Source organism: Trifolium pratense, linkage group LG5, assembly GCF_020283565.1.
Source record: "Trifolium pratense cultivar HEN17-A07 linkage group LG5, ARS_RC_1.1, whole genome shotgun sequence".
Taxonomy (NCBI): domain Eukaryota; kingdom Viridiplantae; phylum Streptophyta; class Magnoliopsida; order Fabales; family Fabaceae; genus Trifolium; species Trifolium pratense.
In genome coordinates this window covers 39,683,784-39,707,218 of record NC_060063.1, presented here as the reverse complement: position 1 = coordinate 39,707,218, position 23,435 = coordinate 39,683,784, and the positions used below count along the sequence as shown (strand labels likewise).

Here is a 23,435-nt window from a genome sequence, read left to right as displayed (position 1 = left end):
CGGGTGAGATTCTTCACTGTTCTCTGGTGGTAAGACCCAAGTTTCGTTTTTGATTCTCCAGGTGACCACTTAGCTTTTCGCGTATCAGTTTAGCAACATCGGACAATCTCATTTTGCATGGGAAAGTCCCATTTGAGTGGTCTCTGCTTCAGTTAGTCATCTCGTTTCTAATTTGGACACAAAATTTCATTCATCAATTACCATATCGCTTCCAATCATGGTGACTAAACAACACAGGTGGGATCGATATGAGTAACCGACGAACCCTTTTTTTCCAATTTTTACAATTTTACACGCTCGCTACCTCACCAGTGAGGGGGTAAAATTGAAAACTCATGGGGCACGAAAAGAAGAACTCGTTGTTTAATATATGTTGGGCCAGCAAAAAAAAACAAGATGAAAAACTCCATGACCAGCCCAAACCAAACCTTGCACTGAACCCTCCTTTAACTCCAACAAAGTTTTTTATTTATTTTTTGATTTCGGTTTTTTCCACTCCTCTCCTTAGCTACTTCCCTGTCTCTATTGCAGTGCAGGTCATCACTCATTTGAAATGGTTAGCATCTGCTTTCTTCATTAGTTCTGCTGAAGCTTGTCACGACTCACCACCTTAATTGATTGTAATCCAATAAACCACCAAATTAATCTCCAACTTTGTATAAATATTTCAAAATGGTGATTGACTCGGTTAAATTTTATTCATATTAATTTGTCCTTCAAAGAATATGTTTGAAACTAAAATAAGAATAAGTGGATAAACTTAAAAGAGACCAAATTAATAGTAAGTAGCAAAATATAAGTAGCTAAATATAGGGACCAACATTACATTTTAAACAGAGTTAGAGACCATTTTGAAATATTCATAACGTCAATGACCTATTGAGAGTTCTCTATAGACACTACAAGAAAATATCAGATTTGCTACGAAGGTGTTTCTAGCTACTCCGTAGCTAATCTCTAGTAAAACAGAGTTAGCTACAGATTTGTTGTGAATTAGCTGTCATATAGGGCGTAGCATGGATTGGGTGGCAAATCACCTATCAAAAAATTTCCTAGCTAATTTGCAACTAATATACAGTAAATCCTAGCTAGTTCCCAATTAATACCTAGTTAAATAATATTCAAAAGTTTGTGTTTCCTAACTAATTCGCTAGGATATTGCCACAAACAATTTCACAATAAATCTCTAGCTAGACATTCCTAGTAATTTGGCAGCCATATCCAAGCTTTTAATTTTATTTATTTTTAATTATATTTTTAATTATTATAAAAAGCTTTTTGAGAACTATTTACATAAAACACATTTTGAAGGTTTCTTAATTGTCTGTATGATTAAGCATTTGTTTAAATCATTCAATTTTAATAATCTATTAATAGTATTTTCTTATGCAAGCCTATACATACTTGGTGAATAACATGAAAACACAAGTTGAAAGTAAACATTACTCAATACTCAAGAAACTTAATCAAGCTAAAATTAAATCATTCAATTGGATCCAATGATCATCCAACAAAAAATCAATTCAATTGAATCCAATGATCATTCAATTGTGAACAATACTCAGTACCACTACTAATTAATTTGTTTTTTTGTATTTAATCATTCAAACAAGTAAAAAACTCCGTGTCTCCAAACAAGTTTGCACAACTTTCTCCAAACTCCCTTTCATTGCTCCACCATCTTCAAATCAGCCATAGCTACCTGTGTCTCCATCTCCCTCTTCACTATCTAACACATGATTACAGACATAACAACAAAAGCAAAACACCTTAATAACTAACACATATTAGAAAAATATTCAGATCTAACAACATGATAACAAGTAGAAAAAACTGAGGTGATAGATGCCAAAATATGCAAGTCTGCAGTAGTTGATGCTATAAAACTCAAAATTGTATCATTCCATCAAGTTAACAATTTTCTAATGGTACTAAACAAGCATACATGTGATCGATTTTAGCTAAAAAAATATCACTAGAAAAAATAGATTGGAAATAGTGTATCACCTTAATTTCTGTGAACTTTTTCAGCCACATCAAGTTGCATTGGTGCTTTATGCATAGACCGAATCATCGATAGGATTGGCTCCAACATTGGAGCCAACTGCGACTGGACAAAGGAAGTCATTGCTCTATCAACAGCTTTTTTGATAAATTCTTCTGATGTAACTATTATGTTTGCCTCTGCAGATGAAGCAGGCACAGAACTATTAAGGTCTAAGCTGCGACCCACAAAAGTGTTTCTCGTCTTCTTGTAACCAAACGATTTTGTCCATACTTTAGAATCAACTATGGGATGACTGGAGAAGTCCTCTCCATACTTTTCCAGCATGGCAGTGTCATATGACTCCTGACAAACATTTTGAATATAATAATTAACATCAACCTACATTCATATTACAATTAACTTTTTCAAAGTTGAAGTAACTTACAATATACGTTCTTGAGCGTTGGGAGATATATTGTCCATCTGTCTTCTTATGAACCCGGTCATATACATCCCTATATGATACTTCATGTTTCAATTCCTCTTCCTATGTTCACCAAATTTGCCAACAATTAGCATCTCTATATGCACTTCGTCTCTAAAAATATCGGTGCAAGTGTTTATAAAGAAAGTTACCATCCTCTTCTTATGTTCACCAAAGTTTATGGAGCCTCCTGTGTGCAAGACTGCATCAGGTAAGGAAGCTCTATTACAACGATTAGCATCCGACTTCTTTTTCCACTCGGGTTTCAACCAAATGTCGACCAAACCATCCCATACTTCTGCCTTCATTCCTTTGGGTCCATGGCCCTTAGTGTCGACCAAATTCGTTGAGTTCACTTCTCGTAAGGCCGCGTTTCTTGCATTTTTTAAATGATCAGGATACCTATCCATGCATGTTTTTTCCCACACAGTTCTTGCCATATTACGATCATAATCTGAGGGAAACTTATATTTACCCTGCATAATTATGTATAAACTAGCTTCAGCTTACTTCTAAGTTTTGGATTTTGATTTGTTAAAGTAATATGTATAAAATAGCTTCACCTACATAAAAATATAAATATAAGGCTGGAACACATAAATACTTGCCATGAAATCTTTAAATAACTCATCCTTCGTTTCAATTGGATAATCCTTCCACTTCTCAGCTGGAGTAGGCATACTCGTGATCACCCTAGATATAATATCACGGGTCACAGTATGGGGAACAAACCTCCTCCTGCAAGTGGGATTTAATAAGATCCCATAAAACAGTTTTAGATTAGAATCTTGGTTAAGCTTAGACAGAGACCTAATGCCAAGACCACCTTCATCAATGGGAGTATACACTGTATTCCATGAGGCAGTTATAACAGTTACAAAATCACAGGAAAAATTTCATTTTAAAACACTCACAAGTATAGAAAACATCACATACTAGACTTAAATGTCAATAATTTGTCACATTGTACACAACTGACTAGCACTAAATATATATATAAATTAAATTAAATGTCATCCAATCTTATTAATAGAATTATTAAATATTAGATGAATTTTTCAAATACAAAATAATTGGTGTAAAAGCAATACGAGATAAGCGAAGTTTAAGCCTTCAAATTACAGGATGGAAGTTTAAGCCTTCAAACTAAAAATCAACTATTTTTTCTTCCTATAAACATGTTATGCATATAACTTACGGATTAGAGATGGCCTCAACGGATATAACTTTCCTCCTATCATGAGATCCTCCACTTGATGGCATTGAAGTTGTTTCTTGCCTGCGTGACTGTTGTTGATTTTTTCTCTTTCGAATGACTTGTATCCCTTCATCTTCACTATCATTATCGGCATAATATTCATCAGCCTCAATCAATCCTCGACATTCTTTTTTGCTTTGGTCATTCTTGACACCTGCGAAATAACATGAATTTAAATCTAGATATAGATGAATAATGTGATTGTTCTTATTACATGTATTAATGAATGAACAATCAATGGATCAACAAATGAAGACACAACAGTCAGATGCAAAAATCGATGCTTCTGTTGTGTCAAAAATTATGCAGAAAAAAAACTTGGGTAGGGGCAGCTCCCAATGCTTCTGTTGTGTCAAATTATGCAGAAAATTCTGCTACTAATTGTATTATGTTTGGCTGCGTTCCAGCTTTTTTCTAATTTTTTTAAAAAACTTTTCTCTTCAAATTTTATGAACCAAACATATTTCTTTGTAATGAGGCCAAATAAAGTCTTATTAATAACATAACCAAAGCCAAAAGGTACAACATGTAGAAAAATCAAATGCTGCATAATATTATGCAGACATCACCCAATTCTTTTGGACACCTAACCTACTCCATTCCTACACAACAACCCTCAACTAACCCCACTCATATACATCAGTGCACAATACAACTTCACCAGAAGCAACACCACTACACCAGGGAGATGACTAAAATTAGACACACAAAAACATTGTTGATTTGGCAAAATTTCAAAATAAAGAAGAAGAGAACTGGAAATAATCTAATAAACCAACTTCATCCATTAATTTCACACCACTTTAATTCACAAGTCACAACTATACCAATTACAACATAATCATAATTAAGCTGTCTGTGTATAAGTAGTACTTTTTCTTGCATCAGCTCCAGTCAGTCCTTCCGTTTGTCTTTTGTTCTTATCATTATTGACACCTGGGAAATAATATAACCTCAGCTGAATAATGAGAATGTGTATGATTCTATCATAATTTAACTTCACTTAAGCATGATATCAAGCACATAGCACATTAACACAGAACACACAAAGGTTAAAAATATCACAAAAAGGTTGAAACTCATTTATAAACAGTACCTGGGGAAAATGACATGTGTGGTGGTGGTGGTGCTGGACTAGTGCATGATTGTGAAGGCTCTGGTGGATCACTCTGACCTCGCCTTTGACTATGTCTAATTCCTCCACTTAATTGCCTCATATTGTTGGAAAATTCAAAACTGACTCCTTTACATTTTTTCACATTATTTGCATCACTCTGACCTCGCCTGTGATTGGCTCCTCCATCATAAATGTAGTATTCATGTCTCTCTTCAGAATCAGAAGACTTGTATAGCCTTTGCCTTTTGTGCTAGTTATTCTGAACACCTATATGTGAAGGAAGATCTGATGCAGTAACTAGAATTGTATTAAAAATCTGATGCAGTAACTAGAATTGTACTAAAGGGACATATATACCTGGGGAATGCTGAGGTGGATTACGACCTCTCCCTCGACCAAGTCCACTTCCTCTACCTCGGATTGCCATGTTATTATATCTAGATACAACTTGTTCTTGTTTTTGTTAATAAGTAAAAAAAGTCCATTTTGTAACATGAATTGGATGGAAATTAAATACATAAATGAAACAAAAAATAAATACACTGTTTATATCAAAATAAATACACAATGAAACAAAAACTCATTGTTTGTCCACATCTTCATCTAAGTATTCATTATTGACACTGTATTCATTGTCATCGATGAATTGGTCAGTAAGTGGAGCACTCTTTGACTTATGTATATCATTTATATCCACATCTTCCATTGGGGAATTTGCATCAAATAAAGAAAATTCTTCATCTTCTATGACAACATTGCTTGTTCCAAAGGATCCATCATCTTGATAATAATCACTAGCATCCAGCTCATTCAAATCAAGTTGCTCATCATTGAAGCTCTCAGCTACGAAGAGTTTTCGTCTAACTTATCCTTTCTTCGCAGCATCCAACTTCGATCGGGTATCATGATTATGGTTTGAGGGAACTATTACAACTTGTTAGAACTACCCTACCTACCTATTCATTGACAATAATGATTAGAACTACCCTACCTATTCATATACTCTGACTTATTAGTACTTCAACCAACAAATAAGCTGAAACATATAAGCTGAAACATATAAGCTGAAACACATATAAGCTGAAACATATAAGCTGAAACACATATAAGCTGAAACACCTAAATCCTACTTCATAATCAATCACTCACATATAAGCTTTTGATGTGAGATCAGTGAATCAGCGATGGCGATGAATCAGATACAGAATGAATCGGCGATGAAGAAAGATGAAGAATGATAGATACCGATGTGATGAAGAATGAATCCAGATTCGAAAGATGAAGAAATTGGATGCATCGACGATGGTGATGAATCAGATACCGATGTGAATCGAAGATGGTGATGAACGGCGTTGGTAATGAATCGGAGAATGCGATTTGGTGATGAATCGAAGATGGTGATGAACGGCGTTGGTGATTCTGATGAAGAAGCGATTGTGAAGAAGTGATTCCTTTCTTTCGATTTTGAGAGATGATTGTGAATAAGAGATTCTGAGAGACTAATAAGTAATAACTAATAAGCATAAAAAATAAAATAATAAATAATGGAAAAATAAAGAAAAAATGAGTTAATATAAGTTTTTGAAGTGAATCCGTCAAATGGGTCAAAAAAAAAATGCATCAGTCAAACAGTGGGATTTTTAATTGGGATTAACTAGAAATGCAATTTGTAGCAAAATTCTGGTAGCAAATCTGATATTTTCTTGTAGTGAGAGACAGAGACTAAGTGGTTTTCTCGATTGTAATTTGTATCAAAATTACTAAAACATCATCGAAGGGGTCTTTCCGTAGTGAGTATGATTTCAATCGTGTCTTTCATTAGTTAGATTGGTTTTTGAATACATTCAAAGATGATAACCAGGATAGTTTTTTTTGTAATTTCAATACATTCAAAAATTATAAGGACACCACCTCCAGGTGTACTCGGTGTTGTCAAATATTGGCCGTGGCAGATTAATTTTGGTCTGATCATATTCAGGCTACTGGAGAGGATTATTCAGTTGAGCCTGCTAACACTAGAAGGCCGGCCATTCCGTTCTCTCCTTGATGTTTGTCTTGTTAAAAGTTAAAACCACAACTGTCAACCGCGTCTTTGGTGCACTCAAGGTATTCCATATTGTGCATCTGAATAGCTACGATTGGTGGTATAGTGTAGAATGAAGTGAAATGAAATGGAATAGGCTAGTTTGTTGTGCTCTTGCCGATGGTTTTAAATAGTTCTTATGAACTACAGGGAGCGTTGGATGGGGGTTTGGATATTCCTCACAGTGATAAATGGTTTGCTGGTTTTGACTAGGAGAAGAAAGAGCTTGATGCCGAGGTTCATCGAAAATATATCTTTGGTGGACATGTTTCTTCCTATATGAAGGCAAGTGCAAATTTTGTATTTTTGTTGCCCTTATTTATAGTGCATTCATTGTAAGGGTTTCAAGAAATTTTGGTACAACCTTTATATTTTATAGTATTCATTGTAGGTTCTGATGGAAGATGAACCAGAGAAATATAAGTCACACTTCAGTGAATATATCAAGCATGGGATAGATTCAACCACGAAGAAGTCTGAGAAGCAGCTACCAAAGAACCATAATGTAAGAGGTAAAGTGGTAAACACATCATTATGAATGTGTCATTCATGTGTTTGTATCCATCTCATGTATTCGATGTTTATAAAGTTTAAATGCTTGTTGCTAGCTGAGTGCTATCTTAGCTAACTTTGAATTACTTTTTTAAGTGGCACAGACACTTTAGATTAGATTGAAGACAATTTTGGTGTTTAACATTTGTTGGTGTCTGACACAACATGACACTGACACGTGTAGTTACATTTAAATCTTCTCAAACTATTACTAGTTTGACGTGATAGTGTCATGTTTGATGTCTTTGGTGCTTCGTATGATTTTTATAGTAAATTGTTTACAAATTGCAATACATCACATTTTTGATACTTATATAAGGTGATTTATCTCTGTGAGTACAGCTCAGTTATAAAGATATTGCATTTATATGCAGAAGTTTGGGTTCGAACCCCAAATCTCAATACATTTCTAGCTATTAGGTTACTTAAAGATATTGCGATCAATGTCATATATTATATGCATCATTTAGATAGTTTATGTTTTTAACAAGGAGGTTTACTTTTGCCACCATATTGATTCTGGCGCGCGCCTTACGAATTTACCAAAACACCCCGTCCACTACTTAAGTAGCAGACACCCCCAAAACACCCTACCTTTATAACGTCGCTACTTAAGTAGCTGACGTTATTTTTCAAAAAAAAATTATTTTTATAACGTCCGCTACTTAAGTAGTGAAAGGGTAAAATGGGAAAGGCATAGGACGTGCGAAAAACTGATAGGGTGGTAAAAGTAATTTTGTTTAACAAGAGCTTTATATAGACAGATCTAAATCGCTTCGACATAAATGGCCCATTACATAAATGAGCTAGATTTCACCGAACTACCTAGTGTATTTTGAAAGCTTTCTCTTTGCTTGTTATTTTATTCAGCATTCTTTTTTTCTTCTCTGAATTTTATCCTTAGGAGTTTATAAGGCAAAATCCTCTCCATTTTGCAGTCTTTCTATTTTTGCAATTATTAAAGTTTTGAAAATATAAATACAATACAATTATGTGACACTTTGTGGATCCTATTACTTAATATACATTCTAAAATTCTTCAAAGCTATAATAATGGAGAAAATAAATGGAGCGAAAAAATAAAGAGGATCCTAACTGGAGTTTTACTGGTAAGGATTTTAATGAGGTTGATATTATCGGTCCTTTGATTTGTACCTTTGAGTATTGATCTTGTCCTCTCAAATTTCTTTATCCTTATTTATTTATTTAAGAACACAAGAAAGGATCCTAAGGGAAACAATAGGATCAATGCTCCAAGACCACAAGAGAGGGAGACATCACATCTCCACCCAAAGTCATAAGGCATGGGCACCTCTCTTATGAGAGCCATAATGTTTTATCCTTTCTTTTGAAAGCTATCTCATTCTATTTGTTGAGAGTTAATTTGTATCAGAACAAAAAAATCTTTATCAAAGGGTTGTTTTTTCGAGTTAATCACAATGGTTTAAACCAACACATCTACTTCAGTAGGGTTTGCATATGGTTTAGATATTCCTGCAATCATTGAGAAAATTCATTGAAACACAGCTTCTTGGGTAGCAGCCTCATGCGCCAAACATTGTCACTGTGTTGATTCCATATACTCCATATAATTGTAGCAAACTCCCCATCTTTATCCCTGTCTAACTATTGTAGCAAGAAGAAAATGAAGTAGTGGTGTCAGTGTCAGGCTTGTTAGTTTATAATTCATATGTTGTTGTTTACTTGTGTTACAAGCAATAGCTTGTTTTAAAGTGTTTTGATTGGTTGTTAAGTGTAATTAACTAAGTTGATAAAAGTTAGTTAGAGTGAGCTAACTAGATAAAAGTTAGTTAGAGTGTTAGTTAGTAGTTATTACTTATTAGTTAGTTAGCTAATAATTAGGGAGTTTGTTACAAGTTACAAGTGTGTAACTTAGGGTGCAAGTATTATAGCTATATAATGCACTTGCATCTATTGTAAAATTCAGTTTTGTGTTGTGAATAAGGAGAACAAACTTTCCCTAATGTGTATTCATCTTCTTCCTCTCTCTTCCAAATCAATTCCTCCATTGTTGATCAAAAGTTTCATAGATTCATAGTGTGGATTGTGTTCCAACAAGGCTGCTCTTTTGATGTCTGCAAAATTGGTTCTGGTCACATATTGTAACTATTCTTGCATTTAAAAACAAGTGAAAAGTATCCTCATCATTTTTCACACATAAGACATAACATGTGGGACTTTCAATACCCTTGTATCGGAGCCGAACAGGTGTAGATAACAACCATGACAAATGCGCCACAATAAATTCTTAATTTTTGGGGATGCACTGATTTGCCAAAGAAAGTGTCATGATCCTTAACACTAAGATGAGAAGTGTCAACTAAATTTGTACTGCATAATCTATGATAAATTTTGGACAACATTGCTAAAGAAAAATACATGATGTTGAAATCAAAGTCAAATGGATAATACATTCAAATTTAAAATGATAAAGTAAAAATTGTCGATATTCAAATATTATTACATATATTCAAAATACAATTAACAGGACAATAATATAAATTATTTAATTTCAATCGCTTGTACCCTCATTATCAGACTCAGCTGAGTCCTCATTAATAGGAGAATCGATATCGTCATTTGGAGCATTCCTAGACGAAGAAGCTAACCATTGCTTAAAATACGCTCTCATTTCTCTTCTTTGCTCGTCCATTCCTTTTCTAATTTCGTCTTGCATCTGTGCATGCATCTCTTCCCGTCGGGCTATCTCTCTTTGTGTCTGTAACTCTTGCATCAATCTTTGAATTTCCGCCTGCGCTGCAGGGGTAAACACTGCAGTACGAGACCTCTCTTGAGGTGTAGGGACATGAAGAAGGTTTGCACACTGAATGTTGGAGGCCAGCTTCCCAAAACCATATTTCTTATTCTTCTTCCTTGGTCCGGATACCTCCAACCAAATCACTCGTCGAATCATATCAGGTATTGCTTCGTAGAAGGGATACTCGGGATGTTCTTGCATAAATTTCGCAATGTAGCTCTAGTATAACTTCTGTATACATAAATAATAAATAATTAATAAAGTCAAATAAAAATTAGTGAATAAAAATATTAGAAAAAAATTCAAAAATATCAAATTACAAGTTCACCTGAGTATCCTCATACCGCTGATCCACATAGGCACCCGAGCTCGTGGTGTGAGTATCTTTGTGAATCTCAGCGATATCTACGTGAAAAACAAACACAAAAGAAAAGAAGGAAAGAAAAGAAAAACAAACTCGCACTCAACGACGAAATCACGAAAAACAAACACAAAAGAAAAACTTAATCCATGTGAAAATTACTTATTTGTGTTAAAAGAAGGAAAGAAAAGATGTAGGGGGTGATTCTAGGCCAAAAATTATCTAAAATCACCCCTCTCCTATATATGAACAAAAGAGAAAAGAGCTTACAAAGAAAGGAGAATTTTTTTTCTCCAAAGAAAAGCTAGGGCCGGCTGATGAGGCAGAGCAGATACGAGTAAAAACATTGAAATTAAACAGAGGTATACATATATAAACCCACTTGGGTTGGTGCATTGGTATTGGCTTGGGACCTGAGAGTGTGCTCCTCTTGAGGTCTGAGGTTTGATTCTTTCTGGCGCCAATTTGGGTGGGCTAATTTAGCTTCTTCAAAAAAAAATATACATATATAGCGCTGATCACTATACATTGGCAACGGTCCAATTTTATTTTTGAAACAGTTTTGAGGAATGTTCCTCGAAAATGTATGAATTAAATGTCCTTGAACGATCGCCTGCAAATTTCAACGGTCAAAGAACGTTTGTGAGGAATATTTCCTCGGAAATGTTTCTTGAAAAAAGCAAAAAAACAAAAATTAATTTTTCTCAGAAATGTTGATGGGAAATTCACAAATTTCTTGTAGTACATAGGAATAATGGCATGATAATAATTTTAGCACCACCGAGCTCATCAAATAAAGCAGATATTAATGAAAAATTGTATATTTTACTTAGGAATATGTTACTAACATATAAATAATCAACAAAAGGTAAGTGATGAGGGACATTTGACCAAGACATAGCCTATTCACCGATCAATATCATTTCCAAACGGATATATTATATATCACGGGAATAGATTCTTTCAACTGTGATTTACACTTGAAAGAATAAAGTGTAATCTAATATCATCTAAATTCATTTTCTCTATATTTTTATATGTTTCTCTCTCTTGATCAATGGTAACAAACCACACTTTATTCTCTCAAGTGTAAATTACACTTGAGAGAATCTATTCCCATATATCACACTATTCAATGCTCCATCTACTATCTTCTCTAATTAAAAATTTAGAGGAATATAAAAATTCCTCCGGGCAAAACTATGATTATTTTCAATATTGACCTCAAAAAATTAGTATTAGAGAAAAAAAAAATTAAAATAGAAAAAAAAAAAATTGCGAGTTAATTTTAGTACACCTTTTGCTAATGAGGCTAATGAGGTTACTGGATTGATTTTAATATATATATTTAATTTTTGTCTGTTAAAAAATAATAATAATAATAATAATAATAATAATAATAATAATAATAATATAAACTTTTATTTCACAAATGATAGACAAACACCAAAGTTTGACTGTGTACGTAGAATGAATGGCCTTTTGTTGTAATCAATGAATGGCAAACCGAACTAACTCAATTGTGACTTTCTTCAAACAAACGTTCAAATACAATTAATCGCCAACAAACACATACTACTTACTAAAATAATAATAAATACATTATTACAATCCATGCAGTGCTTCACCTAAAAGCTCTAAAGATCAATGCTACTCTGCATCCGGTCATTCATTCTTTTATTTTCTTTGTCACCAAAATTTACCACTAATAGTAGTAATTTATTGGCTAGGATTTGAGTTTGACGTTATATCTCTATTGTTTTCGACTTTTAGGTTGGACCAACTTCAATTCCACGTTCAATTTATTGCTCCAATATCACATTCTTCAACTTATATATACTTACTCCGGCATTATTTATAAACAAAAATCAACAAAATATTTTGACTTCAAGTATAAAAAGTTATTAAAATCAACTTCATTTAATATTATTCTTCCAAAAATATCCTTATTAATTGTGTTAGAAGTCCCACATTGGATAGAGATATGATAAAGATAGCTTTTATAAGTGTAGTGTAAACCTCAACTCTCAGGCTAGCTTTTGTGGTTGAGTATAGGCATCTCAAATTCTAATAAATTGTTTTACTTTTAACATGATTGTAGAGTCTCAATACATATTTAATATTTCGTAAAGTCATTTTATGAATTTCAATAAAAATATCACATAAAATTAAAATAAAAAATGTACTCTTTAATAAGTGTGCAAAAAGAAATTTTTGCTTACAAAAGAGGCCGGAGTAGCAGGGGCGTCTCCAACTTTTTGGAGACCCTGTGCGATTATTAAAAATAAGCCCTAATAAAAGAAAAAATACAAAAAAATTGTCATTGATTTAAATTACAAATAACGTCAATAATCCTAAACAATAATAATTTTTTCACTAATATAAAAAAAGTTTGATAAACAAGACAATTTCTATTACACGTCTCTCCATTTGATAAAACTATAGTATAACAATTAGCTATAAATCGTCTAAAAAATTTATTCACTGTAAAAAAATCTCTTTTAGGAACATTTTGTAACTAATAAATTCATCATTTTAGAATAAAGAGAATCTCAGGTATTTGAACTCTACAATCTCTCATTTTGAAGCTTGCAATCCGTAGTTTTATACCTCTCATTTACTAATACTGCTATCCTATAAATTTTTTTAGAAGCCCCTATTTTTATGAGGCCTTATGCCGTCGCACATGTGGAAAAGACGCCTCCGCAGAGTAGTACAATTCTTCGACACCTCATAAGATATCTCTCACTCTAACTTTGACCTCCACTTCAAACTTATACTGACTTAGACATCGGAGTCATTTCTGCATGTACCCACCACTTTTTTTCATCATCGATCATCTCCAATAATTGGATTCTGACCTTGAGCTCGAAACATTTCTTTCTCCGATCCGCCACTGTAAATTCTCTACTTTCTCTTTTATCTCATCAGTACATTTGAATTCTATTCGAAACACCCGTATCAACTTAAATAAACTCGCAAAAACTAATAATTTATTTTATGTATAGAGTGTAATATAATTTTGAGTTTTACTTTTCGCACCCCCTGCTGGCATACATGTGCGTCCCCTAATATTCTGAATTTACTCCTCTGGCTACTTAGAAAGCGAGTGTGTAAATAGCAAAAATTGGGGAAAAAAATAGTTCGCTTTCTATATAGCAAATTGCAAACTAAATTCACTTTCTAGAATGTGAACCTTATAAAAATCAATTTTTTTTGTCCTTTTCACCTTTTTCTTCGCATGAAATAACTTTGAATAAAACACACTTCGCAAGTTAAAGTGTGAACCATTCATTCACCTAATTTTCTATCAAACTTATCAACTTTTGTAGCCTTGATACATGTCTATTGTAAGTATAAATGTAAACTTGGTCATATCAAATAAAGTAACAATTCGGTATATATAGCTATATTTACGATATGTGTGATTGATCGATAATGTCACAAACGCTCTAGTGAAAAATTAAAATATCATATAAGATAATGGCCACATTTTTATAAGGCGCACTAGTTAAAGTGTAAAAGTGTGTAAACTGAGTTCGCACTCTAAATAACGAAAGCAAGAATTGTTCGCACTATACATAGCGAGTAACAATATTTTATACTCAAAACGCAACGTCTGCTCCTCCCATGAATGAAAAAAAGAGTTCGCTTTCTAGATAGCAAGTTGCAACTGAGTTTGCTTTAACTGCAAACAGGGTTCGCTTTCTAAAATGCAAACTCATTTTCTTATGATTTTTTTTCATTATAAGGGGTGCATACGTTAAAGTTTGAGCTAAAAATATTACAACTCACTACTTAAAGTGCGAAAAATGCTCGTATCATTTCAGAGAATAACGAGGATTTTAGTGGACGCGAAAAATAAAACTCTATAATTTTACTTAGGCCAAATTACACCGGACATCCTTTATCTTATTTATTTGTAACACTTTAGTCCTTTATTTTTTTTGTAACATTTTGGTCATTTATCTTTTGTACGACGCACATATACATCCTTTTTTTCATTTTTTATTAAAAAAATGCTGAGATGGCATTCCACATAGATAATCTTTTTCTAAAATATTGTTTTATTGAAATTTAAAAAAAAAATCTGGCAAAATGTATGAAGATATTCAATAGAACCTTCATATCTTCATCTTCCTCATCACATTTTTCTTTAATTCAAAACCAATTTTCACTCAAATACACCTCCAAATAACATAAATCTTTATTTTATATTCTCCTCAATCTCTCTATAAACTCAAACAAGATTTTCTAAACTCAAATTAAAATCCCCAAATTTTCAATAACCCTAAAAATTTCTAAACTCAAAAATTTCTTAGTAACTCCTAATTTTTATGACAGTAACAATTGTGTTAATTTCCAGCACAATTTCTCAAAAACCAATCGTAAGTTTTCAATTTCGTCATTGATATATTATGGAATATTGAGGGCATGAATCATGAAATAAGTAGGAACCGAGTACACCACTGATCTTTTAAGAACTCCATTCTTGAGAACTCCGAATTGGAATTTTTAGGGTTATTGAAAATTTGAGAATTTTAATTTGAGTTTAGAAAGAGAATGAGGAGAATATAAAATAAAGATTTATGTTATTTGGAGGTGTATTTGAGTGAAAAATGATTTTGATTTAAGGAATAATATGATGAGGAAGATGAAGATATGAAGGTTCTATTGAATATCTTCGTACATTTTGCTAGATTTTTTTAAAAATTTCAATAAAACAATATTTTAGAAAAAGATTATCTAAGTGGAATGCCATCTCATCATTTTTTTAATAAAAAATGAAAAAAAAAAAAATGTATATGTGCGCCGTATAAAAAATAAAGGACCAAAATATTACAAAAAAAGATAAAGAACTAAAGTATTACAAATAAATAAGATAAAGGATGTCCGATGTAATTTGGTCTTTTATTTATGATAAAGAAAAACATTTACACACCCATCTCCAATAGAATACCCCAACAAAAAACATTAACACAAAACGACAAATAAACAAAGAACTTCAAAAACTCTACTACGTGGCGTTTATATAACAAAAGCAGTCAAATTACTGATTGTCCTTTCTTATTACTGCTCCATCCATAGCTGTATGGGTCCCACAACACTACTCTAACCTTTTTTTCTATCTTCTTCTTTTCATTTCTCTCTTCACTCTTTTTTTGTACTAAAAATTCCTCTTCATCAAAACAAAACACTTTCCATTCCCTACAAAATAACCACCAAAGAAAAAAAAATGTTGGGTTTGAGTGTAGTGTTAGAAGCTCAAAAAAGTGGTATTAATAAGAACAAGGAAACACCAAAAGTGATTAACAAAATAATGATGCTTAATAGCATCAACAAACAATCTTCTATTGTTTCCTTGAATTCTTGTTCTCATCATGAATCTCATTTTCAGGAACAACAAACAACTTTTCTAGAAATTTGTTTTCTTTGCAGGAAAAGGTTGTTACCTGGAACAGACATCTACATGTACAAGTAAGTCCTATGATATACCATGAAATTTTGCATTATTAATTCATGTTTGAAAAACCCAGATCTTATTTTACTTTAATGTTTTATATTTTTATTTATTTTTTTTTTAGTTTTTTTTTTTAAATAGTTAAGAGAAAAGAAGATATATTTTTTTGGCATCCTAGCACCAAAAGTTAAGAGTCATGTATATTTTTTATAGATATATACTGTGTTTTCTAGGTCTCTCGATGGTCTAGTCCTTTGCTTTGCTTGAGCCTTGTTTAGTTTCTTTTGGTTCCTGTATTTTTGAACTTTATTTGTAACCTTATTTAGTCTTTTTGGCACGTCTTGTGCTGATAGACTTTTTTATATATATATATATATATATATCTCATTTTGACTTGTTCAAAAAAAATATTTAAGAATAATTTCTCCGATAGTCACTGTTTAATTTTTAGTATTATTAGAAAACAGATATATCTGGTCCATAAATTAAATAGACTAAATACATCCGTTTTCTAAATAACATAAAAATTGATTTTTTTTTCTTATAATAATGACTCAAGAATATAGTTTTATCATTTAAAAATAAATAGCGGTACAATTTCATGTGTAATTATCTTGAATTTATATAACTAATTTATTATGCATATATACTATTTTCTGGTGAAGTATTTTTAGCTCATTTTTGTGTTTTTTTTTTGTTTTGTTTGTGCACATTAAAATGTGAAGAGGGGACAGAGCTTTCTGCAGTGTGGAATGTAGATGCAAGCAGATTTTCATGGATGAGGAAGAAAGTAACAATGTTCAGAATGAGAATTGTTATTTTGCTGCAATTTCTTCTTCAGAAGCTGCTTATCATGAAAAAGGAAGAAGAAACCAAAATGGTGGTTTTGCTTATTGAATGAAGAAAGGAAAAGTAGTTTTAGAAAGTAGAAAGAAAATAATGGTAGTATTTTGTGAAGAAAAAAAAAAGGTTTTTTTATATTAGGAAAGTAATTATGTTCCAGTTTTACCCTGCTAATTAATGTTGTGATAAGGTCAAAGTGTTTTGTCCTGTTGTGTTTCCTTGTATGAAGCTGAAACGTCCTTTCTACTTTTTGTTTAATGGGGCTCCATCTCCAACCTCTTTGGCTATAGTGTGATTTTGGTTATTATAATTGACTTTGGTATCTTTTTCTTGTACTAAATCTTTCTACATTTAGTTAGTTTAATTGATGAAATTTAATTAGCTTTTATATTAAGTTGAAAAAAATTATATAAATTTTATTGCAAAATTAGTTTTACAATAATAGATAAATGTGTGGGGAAAATTAATTTTGAAAAAGTGAACACATCAATTAAATTGAGGTAAAAGAAGGGGGCATTTAGGTGGTGAAATAATTCTTTTGGACCATGACGATGAAGACATAAATTAATGATGGATGTGTAGTTTTAAATACAAGGGTAGAAATAATTATGTTTGGTCTAGCAGTGAGATATTTAAATATTATATATATATATATATATATATATATATATATATATATATGGGGGCTGCTAATTTAGACCCAGTTGGGTCTAAATTAGCAAGGTGCACCTTTTGAGTTGGACAAAAATACCCTTTCTTTTTTAAAAAAAAAAAAAAAAAACATATTGGCGCTGATCCAGTGTCGCGCGCCTACCGCAGGACCACCGTTACAGACCGTTGATTTCCATCAGACGGCCAAGAGATGATCTCATCATGGCTGTCGGATCAATCAGACAGTCCAGATCATCCATCTCCATGATAAGCCAGCGCGTGCACCACACTAGATCTGCGCCTGGAGAGAGAAAATTTCATTTTAAAAAAGCAGGACACGTGTCAACTGCTGGGTGGTTGGCGTGTTTTTTTTTTCATTTAATACTTTAAACTCAATTATTTCGTTGTAAATTAATTTTTTATTTTTTTATTTTTATACCAAAATTCATAATTTTTTTTTGTCTACAAATAGAGACTTGGTTCGTTTGATTTGGACACAAAAAAAAAAACTCAATTTTTCACTACCTTTAATTATCTTTATATAATACTGTGAAACCATTTAGCTGGTAGAATGGTTTCACAGTATAACTCTCTGAAACCATTTTACTGGTAGAATGGTTTCAGTGAGTAATTTCTTAATTGTTTGCTTCTGAAACCATTCTGAAACCATTTAGCTGGTACAATGGTTTCAGAGCGTTGTACTTTGAAACCATTTCACTGATAGAATGGTTTCAGGGGAGTTGATTTTTAATTGTTTGCTTATGAAACCATTTTACTGCTAGAATGGTTTCACAGTATAACTCTCTGAAACCATTCTTCCAGCTAAATGGTTTCAGAAGCAAACAATAGTTTTTAATTACCGTTTTATTTCATTTAATTAACGAAAAATAGTTTCAGGTCTCAAAAAATTTCATAAAATATACCAAAAGTTCCAGAATATTATCTAATATTTTATTAGAAACAAATAAAAAAACAATTGGTTTCAGAGTACAAATCTATGAAATTATTATTATTATTTGTTAAATGGTTTTAAATAATCAGCGGAATTTGTGAAAATAATTTCATGACTTGAACTAGGGAGAGTGAGGTACACAAGAGGGTTCTAAATAATTCATAGTACTTTACATAAAATTTTGGAAATTTTTTATGGAATTATAATATTTTTAATTACCTTTTTACTCATTTAATTAACTAAAAATAGTTTCGGGTCTCCAAAAATTTCATACAATATACCAAAATTTCCAGAATATTATCTACTATTTTATTATGAAAAAATAAAAAAAAAATAGAGCCTCCCTGAGGCCGCACGCGCCCCCACGCGCCGCCGGTGAGAGTGGGCGTGGGCGACGCGCACTGTTCATCGTCCCTCCCACCCGTTTTATGCAGAAACGGGTCGTGCGACCCGGTTTTTGACCCGGTTCGATCTCCCTCAATACTCAACGAAACTCGACGTTCCTTATATGGATTTTGATCGTTTTTCAATTTTACAAAGGTTTCCGGTATTAGTTTTTGAAATCGGCGTTCGATTCGCACGTAAAATGAGGTCGAAATTTGGAAGAAATTTAAAAAATGTAATAGTTGTTCTATTGTTTCAAAAAAAAAAAAAAGTGTATTTTTATGATGCAAATTACATACATACCCCAGTTGCTCTATTGTTTCAAAAAAAAAAAAAAGGGTATTTTTGTCCAACTCAAAAGGTGCACCTTGCTAACTTAGACCTAACTAGGGTCTAAGTTAGAAAACCCCTATATATATATATATATATATATATATATATATATATATATATATATATATATATATATATATATATTAGGTTTAAATTTTATTGTCTTCAATGTAACCAAAAAAATATTTGAGGGTTGTGATCTTTACAACAAATATATATATGGGTGGGACGTAAGATTGAATTGAATGTCATAAAACTTTCTCTTTGGTTGAATGCATTATAATGGTTACAAAGAGTTACTTGACCATGCTAAGTGGACTCGTAAAGAATCACATTTAGATACAAAATCTTTAAACTCGAGATCATTTTGAAATATGTCAAATTAATTTTATAAAATCAAAACTCGTTTAAAATTAAAATTGTTTCGCATGAAATGCAATTTCATAACCATTTTAAAACATTCCTGATTTTCACAATGGGTTTTATAACGAGCGCGGAAACAATTTAAGAACTCCAAAATGCTTTAGAACTAAATCTTTTATAGTTAGGGTTTAAATGACATTTTTGTTAAGGATATACTATTCAAATTAAGGAAAATATCAATATGCTAATGAATGCCAAAGTTTCAGTAAATCAACTAAGCGTGTGAATTGTGTAAGCATGTGCTGGCAGTGCTGTACATATCTGCTCAACATAAAATCAAAGCATATAATTTATATTAGGAAATTGTATATCAATTGTATTTAATAGTTTTTTCTATTATAGGCAAATTATAGGCTAGAGTTTAATACTCAGATTCTTGTATACTCATATATGTATGTAGAGCAAATCACATGAATACAACAACCAATTCCGATACAATCTCCAATTGTCCTCCTTTTTCTATGTATCGATATATTGCTTAATTTATAAGGTATCAGTATTGTTTTATCCTGGTTAATATCCATTGCTTACTCCCTTTCTTTTTCATCGACATTTTTTTTCTCCCTCTGTCACCATGTCTGATATCCCACCCCTAATCACTCCAGTCCCTTCTTCCGCCAATCCACCCATCACTGATCACTCAAACACAGATCCCTGTGTTATTCACCATTCAGATAACCCTTCAACTGTCCTTGTTACACCTTTACTTACCGGTGATAACTATGGTTCCTGGAGTCGCGCCGTGACAAGGGCACTTCGTGCCAAAAAACAAATTCGGTTTTGTCGATGGGACACTTACAAGTCCGAAAAAGAAAGAAGATCTTTCTAAATGGCAACGATGCAACGATCTGGTTGCAAGTTGGATCCTTAACTCGGTTTCAACCGAGATTCGTCCCAGTATTTTGTACGTTGAAACTGCAGCGCAAATCTGGACCGATCTAAAAGATCGATTCTCTCAGTCAAATGCTCCTAAAATTTATCAATTGAAACAATCAATCTCCGCCCTCAAACAAGAAGGCATGTCAGTTTCTCTTTATTTCACTCAACTCAAATCCCTTTGGGATGAACTAAATTCTATTGCTCCTGTCAATCCATGTATCTGCGGTAATGCTAAAAGCATCATTGACCAGCAAAATCAAGACCGAGCAATGGAATTCCTTCAAGGACTTCATGATCGTTTCTCGGCTGTCCGCAGCCAAATCCTTCTCATGGATCCTTTTCCATCCATTCAGTGAATATATAATACAGTTCGCCAGGAAGAAAAACAACAAGAGATCAATTTTCGACCTCTCCCTGCTGAAGAATCAGCGGCGCTTCAAACCTCTAAAGTGTCATATCGCAATCAAGGAAAACGTCCGCGTCCTTATTGTGAGAACTGCAATAAGTATGGTCACACTATTGCTACTTGCTATCAGATTCATGGTTTTCCAAGTAAGCCACAAAAGAAATCAGAACTATCATCGTCCACTTCCGCTAATCAATTGTCAAGCGCACAGTATCAAAAACTCCTATCTCTCCTAGCTAAAGAGGACACTGTGGGATCCTCAGTGAACTTGGCAGGTACAGCTTTTACTTGTATTCCATTTTCATGGATCATCGATTCTGGTGCTTCTAATCATATTTGCACCACTCTTTCTTATTTTTCAACATATTCTCCTGTTAATAATCATATATTTGTTCAACTACCTGACGGTTCTCACGCGTCTGTGAAACACATAGGCACTATTAATTGTTCACCATCACTTACACTCACGAATGTTTACCACATTCCGACTTTCAAATTCAATCTATTGTCTATTTCACAATTAACAAAATCAATAAACTGTGATGTAATATTTTCATCCTCTGGTTGCATATTTCAGGACCGGTCAACGAAGAAGACGATTGGTCAGGCTAGTGCTCGGAATGGACTCTTCTATCTGAATGCTGAATCAGTATCAAATAAACATGACAAGGATCACTATTGCCTTAGTCACTCATCAAGTTCTTTTTTTAGTTCTAAGCATTGTAATAAGGTTGACCTATGGCATTCACGCCTCGGTCATCCATCTATGTCGCGTTTCAATTTCATTGTTAAGAATTCTCCAAATATTAATGCCAATAAAGATTTTATTTGTGACGTTTGTCCGCGTGCGAAACAATCACGTTTACCTTTTTCTTCAAGAACATCATATTCATCTCATTGTTTTGAATTAATTCATGTTGACATTTGGGGTCCATTCTCCATTCCATCAAACAATGGATCACGTTTTTTTTCTAACAATTGTCGATGATTATTCGCGATGTACTTGGTTGTACCTAATGCAACATAAATCTGAAACATTCACAATGTTAGTTCATTTTTTTAATCAAATAAATCGCCAATTTAATTCTAAAATCAATCAAGTCAACTCAGGAAATAGGGACATATTTCTTCCCCAACTTCAAACCACCCGTTCTGACAACGGTTCAGAATTTTTGTCCAAACAAATGCAAACATGGTTTCATGACCATGGCATCATTCATCAACGCAGTTGTGTTGCAACTCCTCAACAAAATGGAGTTGTGGAGCGAAAACATCGACATCTTCTAGATGTTGCAAGAGCGTTACGCTTTCAAGCGAACTTACCACTTTCTTTTTGGGGTGAATATGTACTTACTGCAGCATATCTTATAAACAAACTTCCTACTCCTATCCTAAAATATAAATCTCCCCATCAAATTTTACTTGGTTCTCCTCCTTCATACTCATCACTTCGTGTCTTTGGATGTCTATGATTTGCTAAAAATATGAATATCCAACATAAATTTGATGAGCGGTCCAAACCTGGTATTGTTGTTGGTTACCCTTTTAATCAAAAAGGATATCGCATATATGATATGAAAACTCGTCAAATATATGTCTCTCGCGATGTTTAGTTTTATGAAACTATATTTCCTTATCAAGATCTTCAATCTCCTCCTTTTAATAATGCAATAAGCATCAACACTCAAATTCTTGATTCTGAATTTGACGACTCGTCTTCCACTTTACCAACTCAACCTAATAACCCTCCTAGAAATAGTCACAATGATAATCCAAATGACGCAATTGTGACTGTTCCCACTTCTCAGGATGATACCTCATCTGATCTCTCAACATTTCCTGTAGAAACTCTCCAAGAAAATCCTTCTACAGAAGTAAACCCCTCAGACCGTCGTTATCCTCAACGTATTCGTACTCCTTCCATTCGTCTCACGGATTACGTAATTAACATTAATCATGTTACATCAAAAATTAATTTTCCTTTGGAAAATTATTTATCATTATCAAATCTAAGCACTTCTCATCGAGCTTTTCTCATCAATATCATTGAGAATAAAGAACCAAAATCTTATTCTCAAGCCATACAATCAGCTGAATGGCGTGAAGCTATGGCTAAAGAAATTCAGGCCCTTGAATCAAACAACACTTGGGTTTTATGTCCTCTCCCAGAAGGTAAATCCGCAATCGGTTGTAAGTGGGTTTACAAAATCAAATATCACTCTGATGGTACCGTTGAGAGATATAAGGCTCGTTTAGTTGCCAAAGGATACTCTCAAGTTCAAGGCATCGACTATCATGATACCTTTGCACCAGTCGCCAAACTAGTCACAGTTCGACTTCTTCTCTCCATCGCTGCTATTAAAAATTGGTCATTACATCAACTTGATGCTAACAATGCTTTTCTTCAAGGAGATCTCAATGAAGAAGTTTATATGAAATTACCACCTGGATTCTCTCATAAGGGGAAACCATATGTTTGCAA

General features: G+C 33.0%; 2 protein-coding genes and 1 pseudogene across 7 annotated transcripts; 2 read left to right on the top strand and 1 right to left on the bottom strand.

The window, feature by feature from the left end:
- Nucleotides 1-1,455: 1,455 nt before the first annotated feature.
- On the bottom strand, nucleotides 1,456-5,341 carry LOC123883508. 6 transcript variants are annotated; one of them, XR_006800224.1, is made up of 9 exons: nucleotides 5,204-5,341; nucleotides 4,826-5,131; nucleotides 4,603-4,665; nucleotides 3,670-3,883; nucleotides 3,080-3,209; nucleotides 2,624-2,947; nucleotides 2,387-2,534; nucleotides 2,008-2,350; nucleotides 1,456-1,729 (listed from the first exon to the last, which is right to left on the bottom strand). XR_006800224.1 is itself a non-coding variant. In XM_045932332.1 (9 exons), exons 2-8 carry the CDS (start codon nucleotides 4,944-4,946, stop codon nucleotides 2,009-2,011), a joined length of 1,296 nt encoding a protein of 431 aa, XP_045788288.1. In that variant the 5' UTR covers nucleotides 4,947-5,131; nucleotides 5,204-5,341; the 3' UTR covers nucleotides 1,456-1,729; nucleotide 2,008. The 6 variants fall into 6 exon arrangements, 5 of the variants coding, with proteins under 5 accessions (XP_045788288.1, XP_045788290.1, XP_045788289.1 ...); XM_045932332.1 differs by having other exon boundaries at nucleotides 2,433-2,534; XM_045932334.1 differs by having other exon boundaries at nucleotides 2,008-2,110; nucleotides 2,433-2,534.
- Nucleotides 5,342-6,204: 863 nt separating this feature from the next.
- Nucleotides 6,205-7,467, top strand: LOC123886643 (annotated as a pseudogene).
- An 8,283-nt stretch (nucleotides 7,468-15,750) lies between these two features.
- Nucleotides 15,751-17,247, top strand: LOC123883509 (FCS-Like Zinc finger 15-like). The gene is made up of 2 exons (XM_045932338.1): nucleotides 15,751-16,099; nucleotides 16,808-17,247. The coding sequence occupies exons 1-2, from the start codon at nucleotides 15,858-15,860 to the stop codon at nucleotides 16,977-16,979; spliced, it is 414 nt and encodes a 137-aa protein (XP_045788294.1). The 5' UTR covers nucleotides 15,751-15,857; the 3' UTR covers nucleotides 16,980-17,247.
- The last annotated feature ends 6,188 nt before the right edge of the window (nucleotides 17,248-23,435 follow it).

Bases quoted from the DNA above. Each gene is read 5' to 3' on its own strand.
- LOC123883509 (XM_045932338.1), top strand. From the start codon at position 15,858: ATGTTGGGTTTGAGTGTAGTGTTAGAAGCTCAAAAAAGTGGTATTAAT. The intron at 16,100-16,807 runs GTAAGTCCTATG...TAAAATGTGAAG, and splicing joins ACAGACATCTACATGTACAA to AGGGGACAGAGCTTTCTGCA.
- LOC123883508 (XM_045932332.1), bottom strand. From the start codon at position 4,946: ATGAGGCAATTAAGTGGAGGAATTAGACATAGTCAAAGGCGAGGTCAG. The intron at 3,884-4,602 runs GTACTACTTATA...GTTATTTCGCAG, and splicing joins TGGAGCTGATGCAAGAAAAA to GTGTCAAGAATGACCAAAGC. The intron at 2,948-3,079 runs GCAAGTATTTAT...ATAATTATGCAG, and splicing joins AGTTATTTAAAGATTTCATG to GGTAAATATAAGTTTCCCTC.